The sequence below is a fragment of the Oreochromis niloticus genome, linkage group LG1, assembly GCF_001858045.2.
Source record: "Oreochromis niloticus isolate F11D_XX linkage group LG1, O_niloticus_UMD_NMBU, whole genome shotgun sequence".
Classification (NCBI taxonomy): domain Eukaryota; kingdom Metazoa; phylum Chordata; class Actinopteri; order Cichliformes; family Cichlidae; genus Oreochromis; species Oreochromis niloticus.
The window spans coordinates 25,311,771-25,326,219 of NC_031965.2; the positions used below are offsets into that span (position 1 = coordinate 25,311,771).

Genomic DNA, 14,449 nt, shown 5'->3' on the forward strand with positions numbered 1-14,449 from the left:
GTCATGGTTTTCTTTGGTTTTTCTTTTGCTTTTCTACTGTAAAAGATTTCTTTAAGGTAAAGCTCCTTCATGTTTTTCTGTGTTTTATCCTGAGTTACTTTGACACAAACACATCTGCTGTGATTTTTACACATCTGATGAAGTCTCACAAGTGTCAGAACTGATAAATGATCAGAATTAGAATATTTCTGACTGACTGAGGCTAAATTTCCCTGATTCAATTTGATTCGAATCGGGGATCGAATCGATTGTAGAAATCAGTGATGAGACCCAGCTCTATTTCATACATAACTAGAGTTACCCACTGATGATAACTGATGACAGTGTGCTCAGATTGTTCTTGAATGTGGAGCTTGTAAGTGTCTATTCAGCACTAAAAGGTTTTTGTCAGCTTAATTTAACTTGCAGTACTTCCTGTAACTTCTGTCAGTTAGACAGTAATTATGCCAAATAAAGGACACTAATTTGAATTGATTACTCTCATGCTGTATGACAGTTCTGTAACATTCTGTTTGCACTTCCGTCAGTCTGGAAAAATCACACCCATCAGATTCACATTGATGTGATAGTTACATGTTTGCTCACTGGTTTTTCTCATGTCTGCAGACTGGAACAGTACCGCCGGGCGTGGGAGAAACAGCCCCCGCCGGGCGAAGCAGACCGGCGGGGGCTAAAAAATTGGATACGGGTATGTGTGGGATGAGAAAAGAAGTTATTACACCATCAGTTTCATTGTCCTGGGCAGCAATGTTTGTTGGAAGTACTTATGTGTTTTTTTTTTTTTATGTGTTTTTTTTCAGGAGCAGCTGGCTAAAGGCCTGGTGCCAGTAAGTATTTCTCCAGGGTTTTTTTTTTTTTTTCTTCAATTATTTTTATATATATATATATATATCATGTTTAGGTATTCTTTAAGTATTCTTTTTAAGATTCAAGATTAAGAATCTTGAATCCTCACCCTTCTTGAGCTTCTCGAGTGATGTTGCTATCACTTGGTATACAGTGGCTTGCAAAAGTATTCGGCCCCCTTGAACTTTTCCACATTTTGTCACATTACAGCCACAAACATGATTCAATTTTATTGGAATTCCACGTGAAAGACCAATACAAAGTGGTGTACACTTGAGAAGTGGAACGAAAATCATACATGATTCCAAACATTTTTTACAAATAAATAAAGTGGGGTGTGCGTAATTATTCAGCCCCCTGAGTCAATACTTTGTAGAACTACCTTTTGCTGCAATTACAGCTGCCAGTCTTTTAAGGTATGTCTCTACCAGCTTTGCACATCTAGAGACTGAAATCCTTGCCCATTCTTCTTTGCAAAACAGCTCCAGCTCAGTCAGATTAGATGGACAGCGTTTGTGAACAGCAGTTTTCAGATCTTGCCACAGATTCTCGATTGGATTTAGATCTGGACTTTGACTGGGCCATTCTAACACATGGATATGTTTTGTTTTAAACCACACCCATCAGATTCACATTGATGTGATAGTTACATGTTTGCTCACTGGTTTTTCTCATGTCTGCAGACTCCAAGAGTACCGCCGGATCTGGAAGAAACAGCCCCCGCCATGAGAAGCAGACCGGCGGGAGCTGAAGTAAAGGGTTCGGGTATGTGTGGGATGAGAAAAGAAGTTATTACACCATCAGAAGCATTTGGGTAAAGGGCTGATGCCAGTAAGTATTTCTCCAGGGTTTTTTTTTTTTTATTTAATATATATCTATATATCTATATCTATATATATATATATATCTATATCTATATATATATATATATATATATATCTATATCTATATATATCTATATATATATATATATCTATATATATAGATATATCTATATATATAGATATATATATATATATCTATATATATATATATAGATATATATATATATATCTATATCTATATATATCTATATATATATATATATATATATATATATATATATATATATATAGATATATATAGATATAGATATATATATATATATATATATATATATATATATATATATATATATATATAGATATAGATATATATATATATATATCCACCATCAGTTTCATTGTCCTGGGCAGCAATGTTTGTTGGAAGTACTTATGTGGTTTTTTTTTTTAATGTGTTTTTTTCAGGAGCAGCTGGCCAAAGGCCTGGTGCCTAAAAGACAGGAGAAGAACCCCCCCCCACCAAAGTAAGTACCTATGCAGTAGTAGCACCCAGATTTTCAGCATAATGGTATTTTGCATTGCATTGCTGTTTTGATGCAGTTTTCTGTCTTCATTTATGTTGGAAGTGATAAGTAGAGCCGTACGTTTTAAGTTTTTTCAGAAATCTCTCAGTCAGACCTTGGTATATCATGTTTAGGTATTCTTTAAGTATTCTTTTTAAGATTCAAGATTAAGAATCTTGAATCCTCACCCTTCTTCAGCTTCTCGAGTGATGTTGCTATCACTTGGTATACAGTGGCTTGCAAAAGTATTCGGCGTTTGTGAACAGCAGTTTTCAGATCTTGCCACAGATTCTCAATTGGATTTAGATCTGGACTTTGACTGGGCCATTCTAACACATGGATATGTTTTGTTTTAAACCATTCCATTGTTGCCCTGGCTTTATGTTCAGGGTCGTTGTCCTGCTGGAAGGTGAACGTCCGCCCCAGTCTCAAGTCTTTTGCAGACCCCAAGAGGTTTTCTTCCAAGATTGCCCTGTATTTGGCTCCATCCAGCTTCCCATCAACTCTGACCAGCTTCCCTGTCCCTGCTAGAGAGAAGCACCCCCAGAGCATGATGCTGCCACCACCATGTTTGACAGTGGGGATGGTGTGTTCAGAGTGATGTGCAGTGTTAGTTTTCTGCCACACATAGCGTTTTGCGTTTTGGCCAACAAGTTCCATTTTGGTCTCATCTGACCAGAGCACCTTCTTCCACATGTTTGCTGTGTCCCCCACATGGCTTGTGGCAAACTGCAAACGGGACTTCGTATGGTTTTCTGTTAACAATGGCTTTCTTCTTGCCACTCTTCCATAAAGGCCAACTTTGTGCAGTGCACGACTAATAGTATATGGACAGATTCCCCCACCTGAGCTGTAGATCTTTGCAGCTCGTCCAGAGTCACCATGGGCCTCTTGGCTGCATTTCTGATCAGCGCTCTCCTTGTTCGGCCTGTGAGTTTAGGTGGACGGCCTTGTCTTGGTAGGTTTCCAGTTGTGCCATACTCCTTCCATTTCTGAATGATGGCTTGAACAGTGCTCCGTGGGATGTTCAAGGCTTGGGAAATCTTTTTGTAGCCTAAGCCTGCTTTAAATTTCTCAATAACTTTATCCCTGACCTGTCTGGTGTGTTCTTTGGACTTCATGGTGTTGTTGCTCCCAATATTCTCTTAGACAACCTCTGAGGCCGTCACAGAGCAGCTGTATTTGTACTGACATTAGATTACACACAGGTGCACTCGATTTAGTCATTGGCTCTCATCGGGCAATGTCTATGGGCAACTGACTGCACTCAGACCAAAGGGGGCTGAATAATTACGCACACCCCACTTTATTTATTTGTAAAAAATGTTTGGAATCATGTATGATTTTTGTTCCACTTCTCACGTGTACACCACTTTGTATTGTTCTTTCACGTGGAATTCCAATAAAATTGATTCATGTTTGTGGCTGTAATGTGACAAAATGTGGAAAAGTTCAAGGGGGCCGAATACTTTTGCAAGCCACTGTAGCTATATCTGTCACTTCTCCCTCTGCTTGTCCACCACTGCTATATATATGCCAGTTTTCCAGATGCAGTGTGGGACTTCACACTGCATCTGGAAGTCCCACAGTGTCTTAGCTTAGTGATTATCAATTCAAGAAGACTCCTCAAGATTTGGTAGAACAGATCTAACAAGATTTGTCAAGTTGTGAAAGCGCTTGCTCATAGGGGGTCATCTAATTGTTGGAGCGTTTTCTGTTTTCTCTGTAGTCTTTAACTTACAGTTTAAAGCACCTTGAGGCAACTGTTGTTGTGATTTGGCGCAGTATAAATACAATTAAAGTTATTTGAACTTGCCTTACTCTCTGCAGGTGTTGATCAAAGGCTTATTTGACTACCAAAGGTTTTGCTTAATTGTCTTGCTAACAAACTGTATTTGTGCTCTTGTCTCCCTCAAAGATCGCCTAACAAATAAGGGGTCCTGCATGGTGAGTCTAGTTGAACCAATAGAATGTTCTGCTTGATAATTATTGCTCTCTATTTCTCAACAGCCTTTCTTCAATTTTCATCCTCAGGTGCAGCAAATAAAAAACAATATTCAAGTATTACAGTTCTATGCTTTACTTAATAATTAATCGCCCATCCCGTCACACTATGAATATTTACATGCAAAGCGTCCCTGGGAGCCATCCATATGCCAGAGGGAGGGAAGTCTGTGTGTTTATAGCATTAAACGCTCAAATATCGTCACAAACCCCATTTCGCCTCCAACCATGAAAAACACTCACTAACACTCACTAAAGCATTGCAAGCATTTTATTTGGTGTTGCACAATGTAACCTATTCAACTCCCATTTAGACGTGGAGAGTCAGATTACAGGTACTCTCTCTATGCTGAACAGAAATCCCAGGATGCCGCTTGTCTAGTTCGAATGTGAAGGGATCAGAAATGAGGTTTTTTTTTTTTCTTTAGGTGCTGTTTCCAGAGCAATGACATTGTTCACTGAGGCCGACCTCCACTTAATGTGTCAAAATGTCAAAGGTCCCGTTGTCAGTGCTGATTGAATTGAGGTGTAGAAGAAATTACACAGTATAGTAAATTATGTAGTGAAAGCAGAAACGTGCGGTGGGAGCAAAAAGCGTGTGTGCTGATTTAAAAAAGGGGAAAAAAAGTTTTAGACTGTAATACTTTGAGCAAGAAGAAAATCAAAAACAAATATTGCTCATTATAAATGATTATGTGGTTCTGCAGCTGAGGACTTGCACTGCCAAACATTAATGCACTATTCAGTTTTAATCTTGGTGACTACCTTCTCTTTATTCCTCCCTTTGTATGTGATCCAGAGATATAGAAAAAGTGCTGCTGCAGAACATTGGAAACACGGCGTAATCGTGCTGCCTGTGACTGCTGCTTCAGAGTACAATACCATTCATAAATTTCCAACCTTTGACCTCTGAGGGAGACTCAGCAGGATGCACATCAGGAGGGTCCGGGGATATAGCAAAATTCATCTTGTTAAAGTTGCACTGTGGCCACTTTAAAGGATACACAAGCTAATAATGGATAAGTGGGATATGTTATACAAATAAATATGCTGTTACTAGTGAACCTGGGCATGTTTGGCTCTGTTGCTCCCATTGGTGATATTTATCCAGGAATGGAAGGCTGAATGTTGTTGTTGCCTCCCTGCAGGTCCCCAAGCTCTCAGATCTCCTCTCTGTCTCCTGTGCGGATAAGTAGTGGCTGCAAAGGCAATGCCGGTCTTTGATATTTCACTCCTCATTTGAATCAGTGGTCACTTTATTTGACAATGCCAGGTAATTACTCGGGTACCTTGCTTGATCATGTGAACTCCTGCAGAACCTGAGCAGAGGGAGGGAGCGAGGAATGGAGGGAGTTTTGGGAAGGAGGGGGGTGTACTGGGCTGTGAGAGAAGATGGAAATGGCAATGCATAAACAGAAAAAAAAGCAAGGGGACCAAAACAAAACACACAAACGCAAACAAACCATCTGCATTTGTTTACCTGCACTGTTTGAAAGGGGGGGGGGGGTCATGCGTAAGAGCTGAACTGTGGTGTGTTAAGAAAGTCCGATTTGGTTTTAAATTGTCCAGCACAGAGAAAAGCATACAAACATTGGTTAGTGATGTGAGCAAGACTGGTGCTTATGTAGCACCTTTCTACTCACTTGCTCGGTACTGCAGATCTCATTCATGTAATCTTACATACTCATTCAGCACTTTTGTCTATACCTAAGTGCTTTCCAACATTTGCACTCGCACTTACATGGATGCTTTGGGAGCAACTTGGGGTTCAGTGTCTTGCTGAAAGATATTCAGAGTGCTGACTGAAGGAGTCATTTGATCCACAAATCATCCAATCAGCAGGCAACCCACTGTACCACCTGAGCCACAGCTGCCCCATTGTTGTTGGTTTGATCATGACAGCATTCAAAGGTCTTAGGTGAAGCATTTTAAAGATGCCAAAATAGAGGACTGGACATGACAACAGCAAGGGTGAAAGTGAAGTTTTACAAGATGGGAGTGAGAGCTGTGTGGTCTAGAGACTGCGGCATTGACGAAGAGACAGGAGGCTGTGCTGAGATGTTAAGAAGAGCTTTTCACTGGAACTGACCAGGATGAAAAAGAGTAAATCAGAGGGAAACTTGGGCTGAGATGGTTTAGACATGTGCAGAGGAGGAATAATGGATATATTGGACAAAAGATGTTGAGCATGGAGCTGCCAGCCAGGAGGAAAATAGAAAGATCGCAGAGAAGATTTATGGATGTAAGGGAAGGAGAAACACACAGAGGGTTGAGATGACAGGGATCGGGTGAGATTAAGGAAGGTGATCTGACGTTGCAACCTCTAAAGGGACAACAAAAAGAAAAACTTTCTTTCCTTCTTTTTAACTTTCTTCTTGATGGGCAACCTCTGATATGTAGGTAGTCTGAAATCAACCAGCAATGAAATAGGTAATACAAACATGTGAGCCACTCAATTTTTCTTTTTTCTTTCTTGACCAGTAGGTGGCACCAAAGCTCTTTCATGGAAATAGGATATTATTATTGTGTGCCTTGGCAATCCTTTGTTGCCATGTCCTTCTAATAAACGTGAATTCGCTTTTACAGCGTGGCATTTGTAATTACTACAGGCAGCTCCACTGGGCAACTTCAGCATATTTATGTCCTTGAAAGGCCTTATTGCATAATTTAAACTTTTGTTTGTCCGTTTCATGAACATTGTTTTATAGTATAATATAGTCCTATACAATAAAACACACAGTTAATTTTATGGTATATTTGTGACTTGCAAATTACGAAAAGATAATATAATGATGATTGTGAGTGATCACGTGGATGTGGTTACAGTTATGTTCAGAAAGTCATTTTAATGTTGACAGTTCTTGGTTTTCTCGCGACATCTGGCAACCCAAAAGAAGCCTTTCTCCCCTGAGCTCGTCCAAAAACTGGAGGACTCTCATCCCCCGCGGAAATGTTCAAAACAGAGAAACTAAGAGCTGTAGTCAATGAACGACTGCAGGCGGCTGCCGAGGAAATATTCAATCTCTTTGAAGAAGCTGTAAGAGACTATGAGAAGGAAGTGTTCCGTTCAAAGCAGGAGGTCGAGCAACAACGGCGAAGCCTGGCCGAGTGGAAAGGTAACGGCAGGACAACCCTGATGCTGTATGGACACTTTGTAGCATCTGTTAAGCTCAGCTATTCTTAAGTCTTAGGAAACATCAAGTAAACGGTTTACAGAAGCCAGCAAATAGCGCCATTTTGCATCCCTGAAAGAGGAGGGAGGGGGATGCAAAATGGCTGTCAAATGAATAAAAATGAACCACAAGAGGATTTCCTGCGTATTTTAACCAAGATTTAGGTTTCAATTTCAGCGCTTTTCATCTCTCGGCTTCCTTGTTTAAAATAATTTGTCTGGTAGCTAGCTTCAAGAATGGGGAAAAAAAATAAGCCTTTTTTTTCATTTTTAAAGATATTATTATGAAATAAACCTGTTCCAAGTCCAGAATATGCTTCACGATAGTGTTCAGTGCTTAGGGACAGTTTATTAGTAGCCACTCTTTTTCTTGTAGTACTCATCTGTTTGTTAATTAAACAAATAGTGACTGTAAAGAGTAATATCTGGTAATATTATAGTTTCAAACCTCAGTATCAAAAAGGAATTTGACTGTTTGAAGCCTGGTTTATGTATCTGCATCTTTACAGCTGGGCTCACCTGTCAATTAAAGTGCCACATCAGTAACAGAGTATCTTAATAATCTAAAGACAAAATCCATCTTACCAACAGTAGGCTATATATAGCATCTTTACATCCTAGCACAGGTAAAGAAGTTGGTCTCTATAGCCAATTTACCCCTTCAGAACATTCAGTACTGTCGTAGATTTTTGATAACTCATCTATTTAGATATTATGGAGGCTCAAATGGAGGACTGACAGGTGTGCAAACAGACCTGAACCAAACCTGTGATTGTGTTTATGCTGATCGTGCTTTTTGCAGCATTTTTTTTTTTGGAATTATATATATCCTGCTGTGAGGTAAAGGCTGTCAACAATGTTTAAATGTCTTTAATTTAGTGCTGAAAAGCAGACTTTAGTGTGTTTGTATTGCATCTATACATTTTATGGATTCAGCTTGCTAACCAACCTTGCTTTGTGTTAGTTGTTAACGTAGGACTCTGCCCTCTACTCTAAATAGTCTCATGCCTGGCTCCAAATAAAATCAACACGGTGGGGACACAAAAGTTCCCAGCTTCTTTTGTCTCCAACCTCAAGATCTCAGCTGAGGTTGGACACAGGTTCTGAAACCCTCAGAAATTGGGACAGAGCCCCATAGCTGTTTAGGAAAGAGTCATCTTCAAGTCTCAGCTCCTTCTCTGTGGCTCTGACTGTGTGAAAGACCTGCGTCTCCCTGCTCAGAGCCTCCAGCTTTGTTTTATCATTCTCCTCTTATGCCCCACTGCCTCCATGAGTGCAGCCAGCTTGGCCTCATCTTCCTCTGTTTGGAACCGGTGAAGCTTTTTAAACTGCTTCTCGGTGTAGTGTGGTGTATTATTCTGAGGAGAAGAGACACAGTGGCTGCTGATGGTCCAGGCAGAAGAGTCTGAGTTTTTCAGACTGTAGAGGGCCTGTTAAGACCTCTGATACTTTAAAGTCACATTTAAAGCCAACATGACAAACTGGATCCTTGCACATTGGTCTCTGTTTACTAACTCTTCAGACTGTCTTCACTGTGCTAGCAGTCTAAGCCCAGGCGCCCAAACCCTAATCTCTCCATCCACAGCCACTGACTGTTATGTAGGGATACAGAGGCATTCCCATGAAAGCCAATAAACCTCATCTTTCCAGTGTGTTGTGGGTCCACCCCTTTGGTGCAGAGGAGCAGTATATCGCAGGGATTATACTTTCCACTCCTGCGAGTAAACTCCAGCCCTGCTGACGTAAGCTTCGTCATCATGTAGTTAGCCCAAGAGCCCAAGGGACCAACCAGTGACTTATCTCACTCTACACCACAACAGCCAGATACATCATCACATTCATCATCATCACTGCAGAAACTGTACCAACCACCAGAGTTATTACAGTTCTGTATTTTCTAATTAGTTTGAACTTTTATTTAATTTTGAGCGTTTGTTCTAAATTCAGTTTCCAGAGGTTTAGTTTTAGTTTAGTTTTTTTAGTTTCAGTGTTAGTTTTATTCTTTTTCATTATTATTGTATGGCGGGCATATGTCACAGGCAGGATTTAGGAAAATCAGGACATGTATTATAATAAAAACACAGAACCTTTTGGAAGTAGTTGACTCTTAGGTCAGGTGCCACAGTCTCAAATCTAAACCACAGCTTTGGAAGCTCTCTTAAAGTGATTGTTCACTTTTTCACCTCTCTGCTGATCAAGCACCACATTCTCAGTTTCTCAGCTTTGCTAGTCGGCCAGTCTCTGAGTCCTGGTGGTTCAAAGCTTTTTCATTCACATTTAACATATTTTTGTGCTCTTTTACTTGAGCTACTTAGCTGGTATGTATGTTGTATACTTATATTGACAATAAATAAATAGTGAAATATGCAAGAATTGAAATGATCTGAACGTTTTGCAAAGAACAATGTAATCTGTTTGGTTCAGGAAGCCTCAGATAGAGAAAACTTCCAGTGAAACACAAGGACCTGTTTCCACTTTTCATCTTCACTACTGCAGCCAAAACAATGAAACATGACCCAGAAACCCGTAGTTCTAACACTGTAAAAAAAAACAAAAAACCTAAATGCAGTTGTGACATCACTGCATTTTAAAGTTTATTTACTGTATTTTTGTTTTATCCGAGCTTCATAATAAAGCAGAGTCTTTGTTTTCATATCAAAAACAAGAAATCATCAAGAGAATAAGTTCCAGTACATCTGTTTTTGTTTCATGCAAAAGAAGTAGTAAGCTGTCTTTTTCAACAGCAGACTACATGTCATAATTTAAAAATTAAAAATTCTGAGATTGGTATTGTATAGCTTTCTGCTTGATAAAGTGAAAGCCTAAATCCATTTTCTGATATATGATGTTGTCTAGTCCCTCTGCAGTTCTCCGTCCAGGAAGATGGTGCTTGCTCTGAGCAGGATCACGCTGAGAAGAAGACAGTCCTGTGTGAGGATGACCGAGAGCCCCAGATTAAAGAAGAACAGGAGGTGGAACTGTGGTCGGCTCCAGTGTGTGAAAAGCAGGAGGAGGCTGACACCAAAGACGCCATGTTTAATATAATTTATGTGGAGAGAGGTGAGGATGGGAAGCATTCAGAAAATCTGTCCCAAACTGTCAGGAATGGTGAGGAAGATCGTTCGCCCAGCTGCTCAGCTCGAACTGTTAAACAAAGCTGTGGCGCATCAGAGCCGACCAGCGAGTGTCCATCGAGTGAAATAAGTGATGATGAACAGGAAGACAGTGTAAAACTTCACTCGGGTGTAAACAGTAAGAGAGAAGAGAAATCTGGCGAAACCATAGAAAAACCTTACATCTGCAGCGTTTGCAACAAGAATTTCAGGAATAAATCCATTCTGACTCGTCACATGAAAACACACACGGGAGAGAAACCCCACAGTTGCAGCGTGTGTGGCAAAAGCTTCATCCAGCGCTCATATTTACAGACTCACATGAACTCGCACTCTGGACAGAAGCCGCATACGTGTAGTTTCTGCGGCAAGGGATTCACTCAGGTGGGAAACATGAACGCCCACATGCGTATCCACACAGGAGAGAAGCCTCACAGCTGTAACGACTGTGGTAAAAAATTTCGAGAGAAAGCCGACCTCATCAAGCACACGGTAATTCATACAGGTGAGAAACCCTACGGTTGCACCCTGTGCCATATTAAATTCAGCGCCCAGTCGAATCTGACTCGCCACATGAAGACTCACTCAGGCGAGAGGCCGTACAGTTGCACGGCTTGTGGGAAAAGATTCGTCCGACGCTCCCATCTAATTATTCATACGAACACTCACACAGGAGAGAATATCTAGACTTCAGAAATTACTTGCTCTTTTATATTTTTCTTAAATTTTCCTGAGTGGGTCAGAGAACATGTTAGATGAAACACAAGTTAATCAAATGTCATACTGAAAAGTTTCTTTGTGCTATTGTGGAAGAAGACATGAAGAAAGTTGTAATACTGTAGGTGATTTGGTAATGCTTCAGTTGCACGAGTCCAGAGACCGGCTGTGACCTCTACCGACCACCGCTGGTCAGTAAGTGAAAATGCATATCCCTGAAAGGTTTGCAAGTGGTTGCTCGCTGTTGTCAAATAAAATTGGTGGCAAAGAGATGTATGGTGCTGCACTAAAAATAACCTACAGTTACTTTGGTCGCTAGAGGACCAAACCAGAAATGGAAAACATTCACTTTTAAAGCAAAAGATGTGCCGTGCAGCTGCAGCCAACATATTTCAGTGTTCCAGTTTGCACTTTTAGAGTACTTGGTGACTACTGTTGACTTTACAAACAACTGCAATAACGTTTTATGTGTGGATACATATTTTTCCCTAGTGACCAGTGCCAGGGGGTGACCAGTCTGACCTCTGACTGAGACTTAATTTGTGTTAAGAACTAGTTATGGAGAGGAAAAAAGGTTATTTCTCAAAATCATCATCATCATTAATTTGTGCCAGGTTTCCAACAATATTCATACTAACTGAATCCTCTGAGGTCTAAGGCATTATCGTAGATGACTCTCGTATCCCATCTTTCAAAATCTTGGCTTTCCAGGAACAAATAAAATAATCATTCTAACACACTTTTTAAAAAAAGAGAGAAAGGTTTGAGTTTTCTCCAAAAGACAGGGTTAGGGTTATCACATATGATAACTTAGATCTCAGAGTATACAAAAGTTTATTCCTACTGAACATGTAATTCTTTGAGTGTCTCCTACAAATACAACAGCTCAATGATTTCCCAATAAACTTCATTTGTCAGGTAGGAGCAAACGGTGCTTTTGTTGGGAACTTTTTCAGACATATCTAACACACTAGTTATTTCAGCAGCAGGAAGGTGCTTTTTGAGATTGACTCAAATTAACTGATGACTGTGTTCATTTAAGGGTAAATGCATATTGTCCTGTGCAGCTGTGGGTTCAAGGTTTCATTCATGAAACTATTAAAAAGAAAAATTGGTGATGTGGGTGATTGTGATGATTCAGTTTTCCTTTAATCAAGAAACCATCAGGCCTCATTAAGATGACAGGATGTTGAATATGTAAAGATGTCTGATGGGATTGAGAAACAGATCACAGACAGTAACAGGTGGTAAAGTAAAATACCCAGTTTGATGCTTTCACAGTCAAAGTGGAAGCCTGGAAATGAAATGAAAGCTTACTCTATTAAACTAACTCTGTTTGGAGTTTTAATTAGACATAACTTTTGTTTTAGTGTATTGAATTATTTTTCTGTTTACCATGTTTTTATTCAAATATACCTCTGCATTTGAGAATTGCACAAAACATCTACTCTTCTTTCATTGTGTAAGCGTTTGTGTGAGTGGGAGAGAGCGAGCATGTTAGCTTCTTGTTAGTAAAAAACATTGTTTTTGATGTAAGGCAAGATAACAATAACTTTGTGTATGCGACATTTATCACAAGCACGTGAAATTAAGTTAATTGTGTGAGGTATTCACACTGTAGTGGTCAATTAGTTATTCATTACCAGAATTATTATGGACGTGATGAGTCACAAAGGTTATATGAGCAGTCGACAAAGGTCAAAGTAGCACAAAATGTGCCCTGATTTTCTTTTATTGGGTTATTGGGTAAAGTATTTCAGATCCCACATATGAGCAGGAAATGACACCAGCCCAGAGCACCTGAGATAGTTTTGTCTTTGACATTTCTTTCTTTTTTTTTTAATTTGCATAAGGAAAAACAACACATGCTTTAATATACCTCCCAGTCTGCGTGTGGAAATAAGGTGAGTGAAGTGTATTAAATCCAAACAGCATAGCTGTGTGGATTTCCTAAAGCTATCAACGTGAGACAAAGCTCATTTTCTGCTAAAATGCCTTCACAATTTATATGATTTATCTTAATTCATTTATTTTATTGCAGAAAGCATCCAGGTCTGAAGTTTCTGCTGTCTTTTCCTATGACTGCTGAACTTTACATTTTGAGTAGTTGCTATTTAAACCTTGAAGAAAATGATTCATGGTCCTATTCATGATCCTCACATCAGCCTTTTTATGTTATATATTTTGGGCAACATAACGGTGCAGTTTTAGAAGCTGTGAATGCAGCGCAAATATTCAAAAATATTTGGATGTCAAAGGTAAGATTTTACACAAAGACTTCAGACACTTCAGTAAAACAAAATCAGCTGGTGTACTAAATAGTTATGACTGATTCACAAGAGTACAACAAGATTTAAATGTATGTCTGCATCATTAAATTAGAACTTTGTTTCTTCTCTGATAAAATAACATGTTGTAATAGCTGCTCGTTACAATTACTCGCTATTCAAACATTCAAATGTGCAATAAATTTAAAAGAAAAATCCAGTCCAATCCACTGGACAGCAATGGAAAATGTGAAGGAGGGCAATTTTGGACTTTAACTTGTATTTATAGTCCTGCTGATAAAGACCTCTCTCAAGACCATTCACACTACACTAATAAAATGATAGATTTAAAAAAAATACATGACAATGTCCACAGTACAATAAAAATTGGAAACTTTATGTGAATGAAAAAAAGTTTTTCTGCTTTATATTTAGAGGACAGTCTGGGCAATGAGCTACCAGAATTTTCAGTAATTTTGCACATTTATTTCCTACAATTTAAGCCCAAAGGTTTGTGCTGACAGGTTTCTTTCATTTGCTACAGCAGCATTTCTTTATCATATAGAAATACTAAGAAATACTTCTTTTTCTTATATTGAGTTTTATGTTATGTTAAATGTTAGTTTAATGTTTTTACACCGTCAGAAACGGCATTTTCACTGGTTCTGCTCGCTTAAGATCAAAGTGAGCTATGTAGTTAACAATATAAAACGAGTTTGCCATCCCTTCCCTAAAAGCAACCAAAAGAAGGTTTGTTTAAAAAAAAATAAATAAAGAACGTAAATAAAAATGCAAAGTGTATATAAACTCGATCAAAAGCTGACAGAGACTGTATGTTGTAGTTTAAAGCAAACTCACTCTGATACTATTTCCTGAGAAAATAAAGACATTTCTCTTGCAATGCAATTTTTATTTTATATCTAATAAAATTAAATAAAAAAAT

At 39.0% G+C, this 14,449-nt stretch overlaps 1 protein-coding gene across 2 annotated transcripts; it reads left to right on the plus strand.

The window, feature by feature from the left end:
• The first annotated feature begins 608 nt into the window (after window positions 1-608).
• LOC102081738 (zinc finger protein 397) lies at window positions 609-12,357 on the plus strand. 2 transcript variants are annotated; one of them, XM_019359397.2, is made up of 7 exons: window positions 609-688; window positions 801-827; window positions 1,530-1,677; window positions 2,136-2,194; window positions 4,152-4,180; window positions 7,096-7,353; window positions 10,266-12,357. In XM_019359397.2, the coding sequence occupies exons 6-7, from the start codon at window positions 7,188-7,190 to the stop codon at window positions 11,207-11,209; spliced, it is 1,110 nt and encodes a 369-aa protein (XP_019214942.1). In that variant the 5' UTR covers window positions 609-688; window positions 801-827; window positions 1,530-1,677; window positions 2,136-2,194; window positions 4,152-4,180; window positions 7,096-7,187; the 3' UTR covers window positions 11,210-12,357. The 2 variants fall into 2 exon arrangements, with proteins under 2 accessions (XP_019214942.1, XP_019214939.1); XM_019359394.2 differs by having other exon boundaries at window positions 612-688; window positions 1,530-1,611.
• Window positions 12,358-14,449: the final 2,092 nt, after the last annotated feature.

What these genes read in the sequence shown, in the direction of transcription:
- LOC102081738 (XM_019359397.2), top strand. Translation starts at nt 7,188, where the DNA reads ATGTTCAAAACAGAGAAACTAAGAGCTGTAGTCAATGAACGACTGCAG. An exon ending in AAGCCTGGCCGAGTGGAAAG is followed by an intron (nt 7,354 to 10,265) that starts GTAACGGCAGGA and finishes GATGTTGTCTAG; the next exon opens with TCCCTCTGCAGTTCTCCGTC.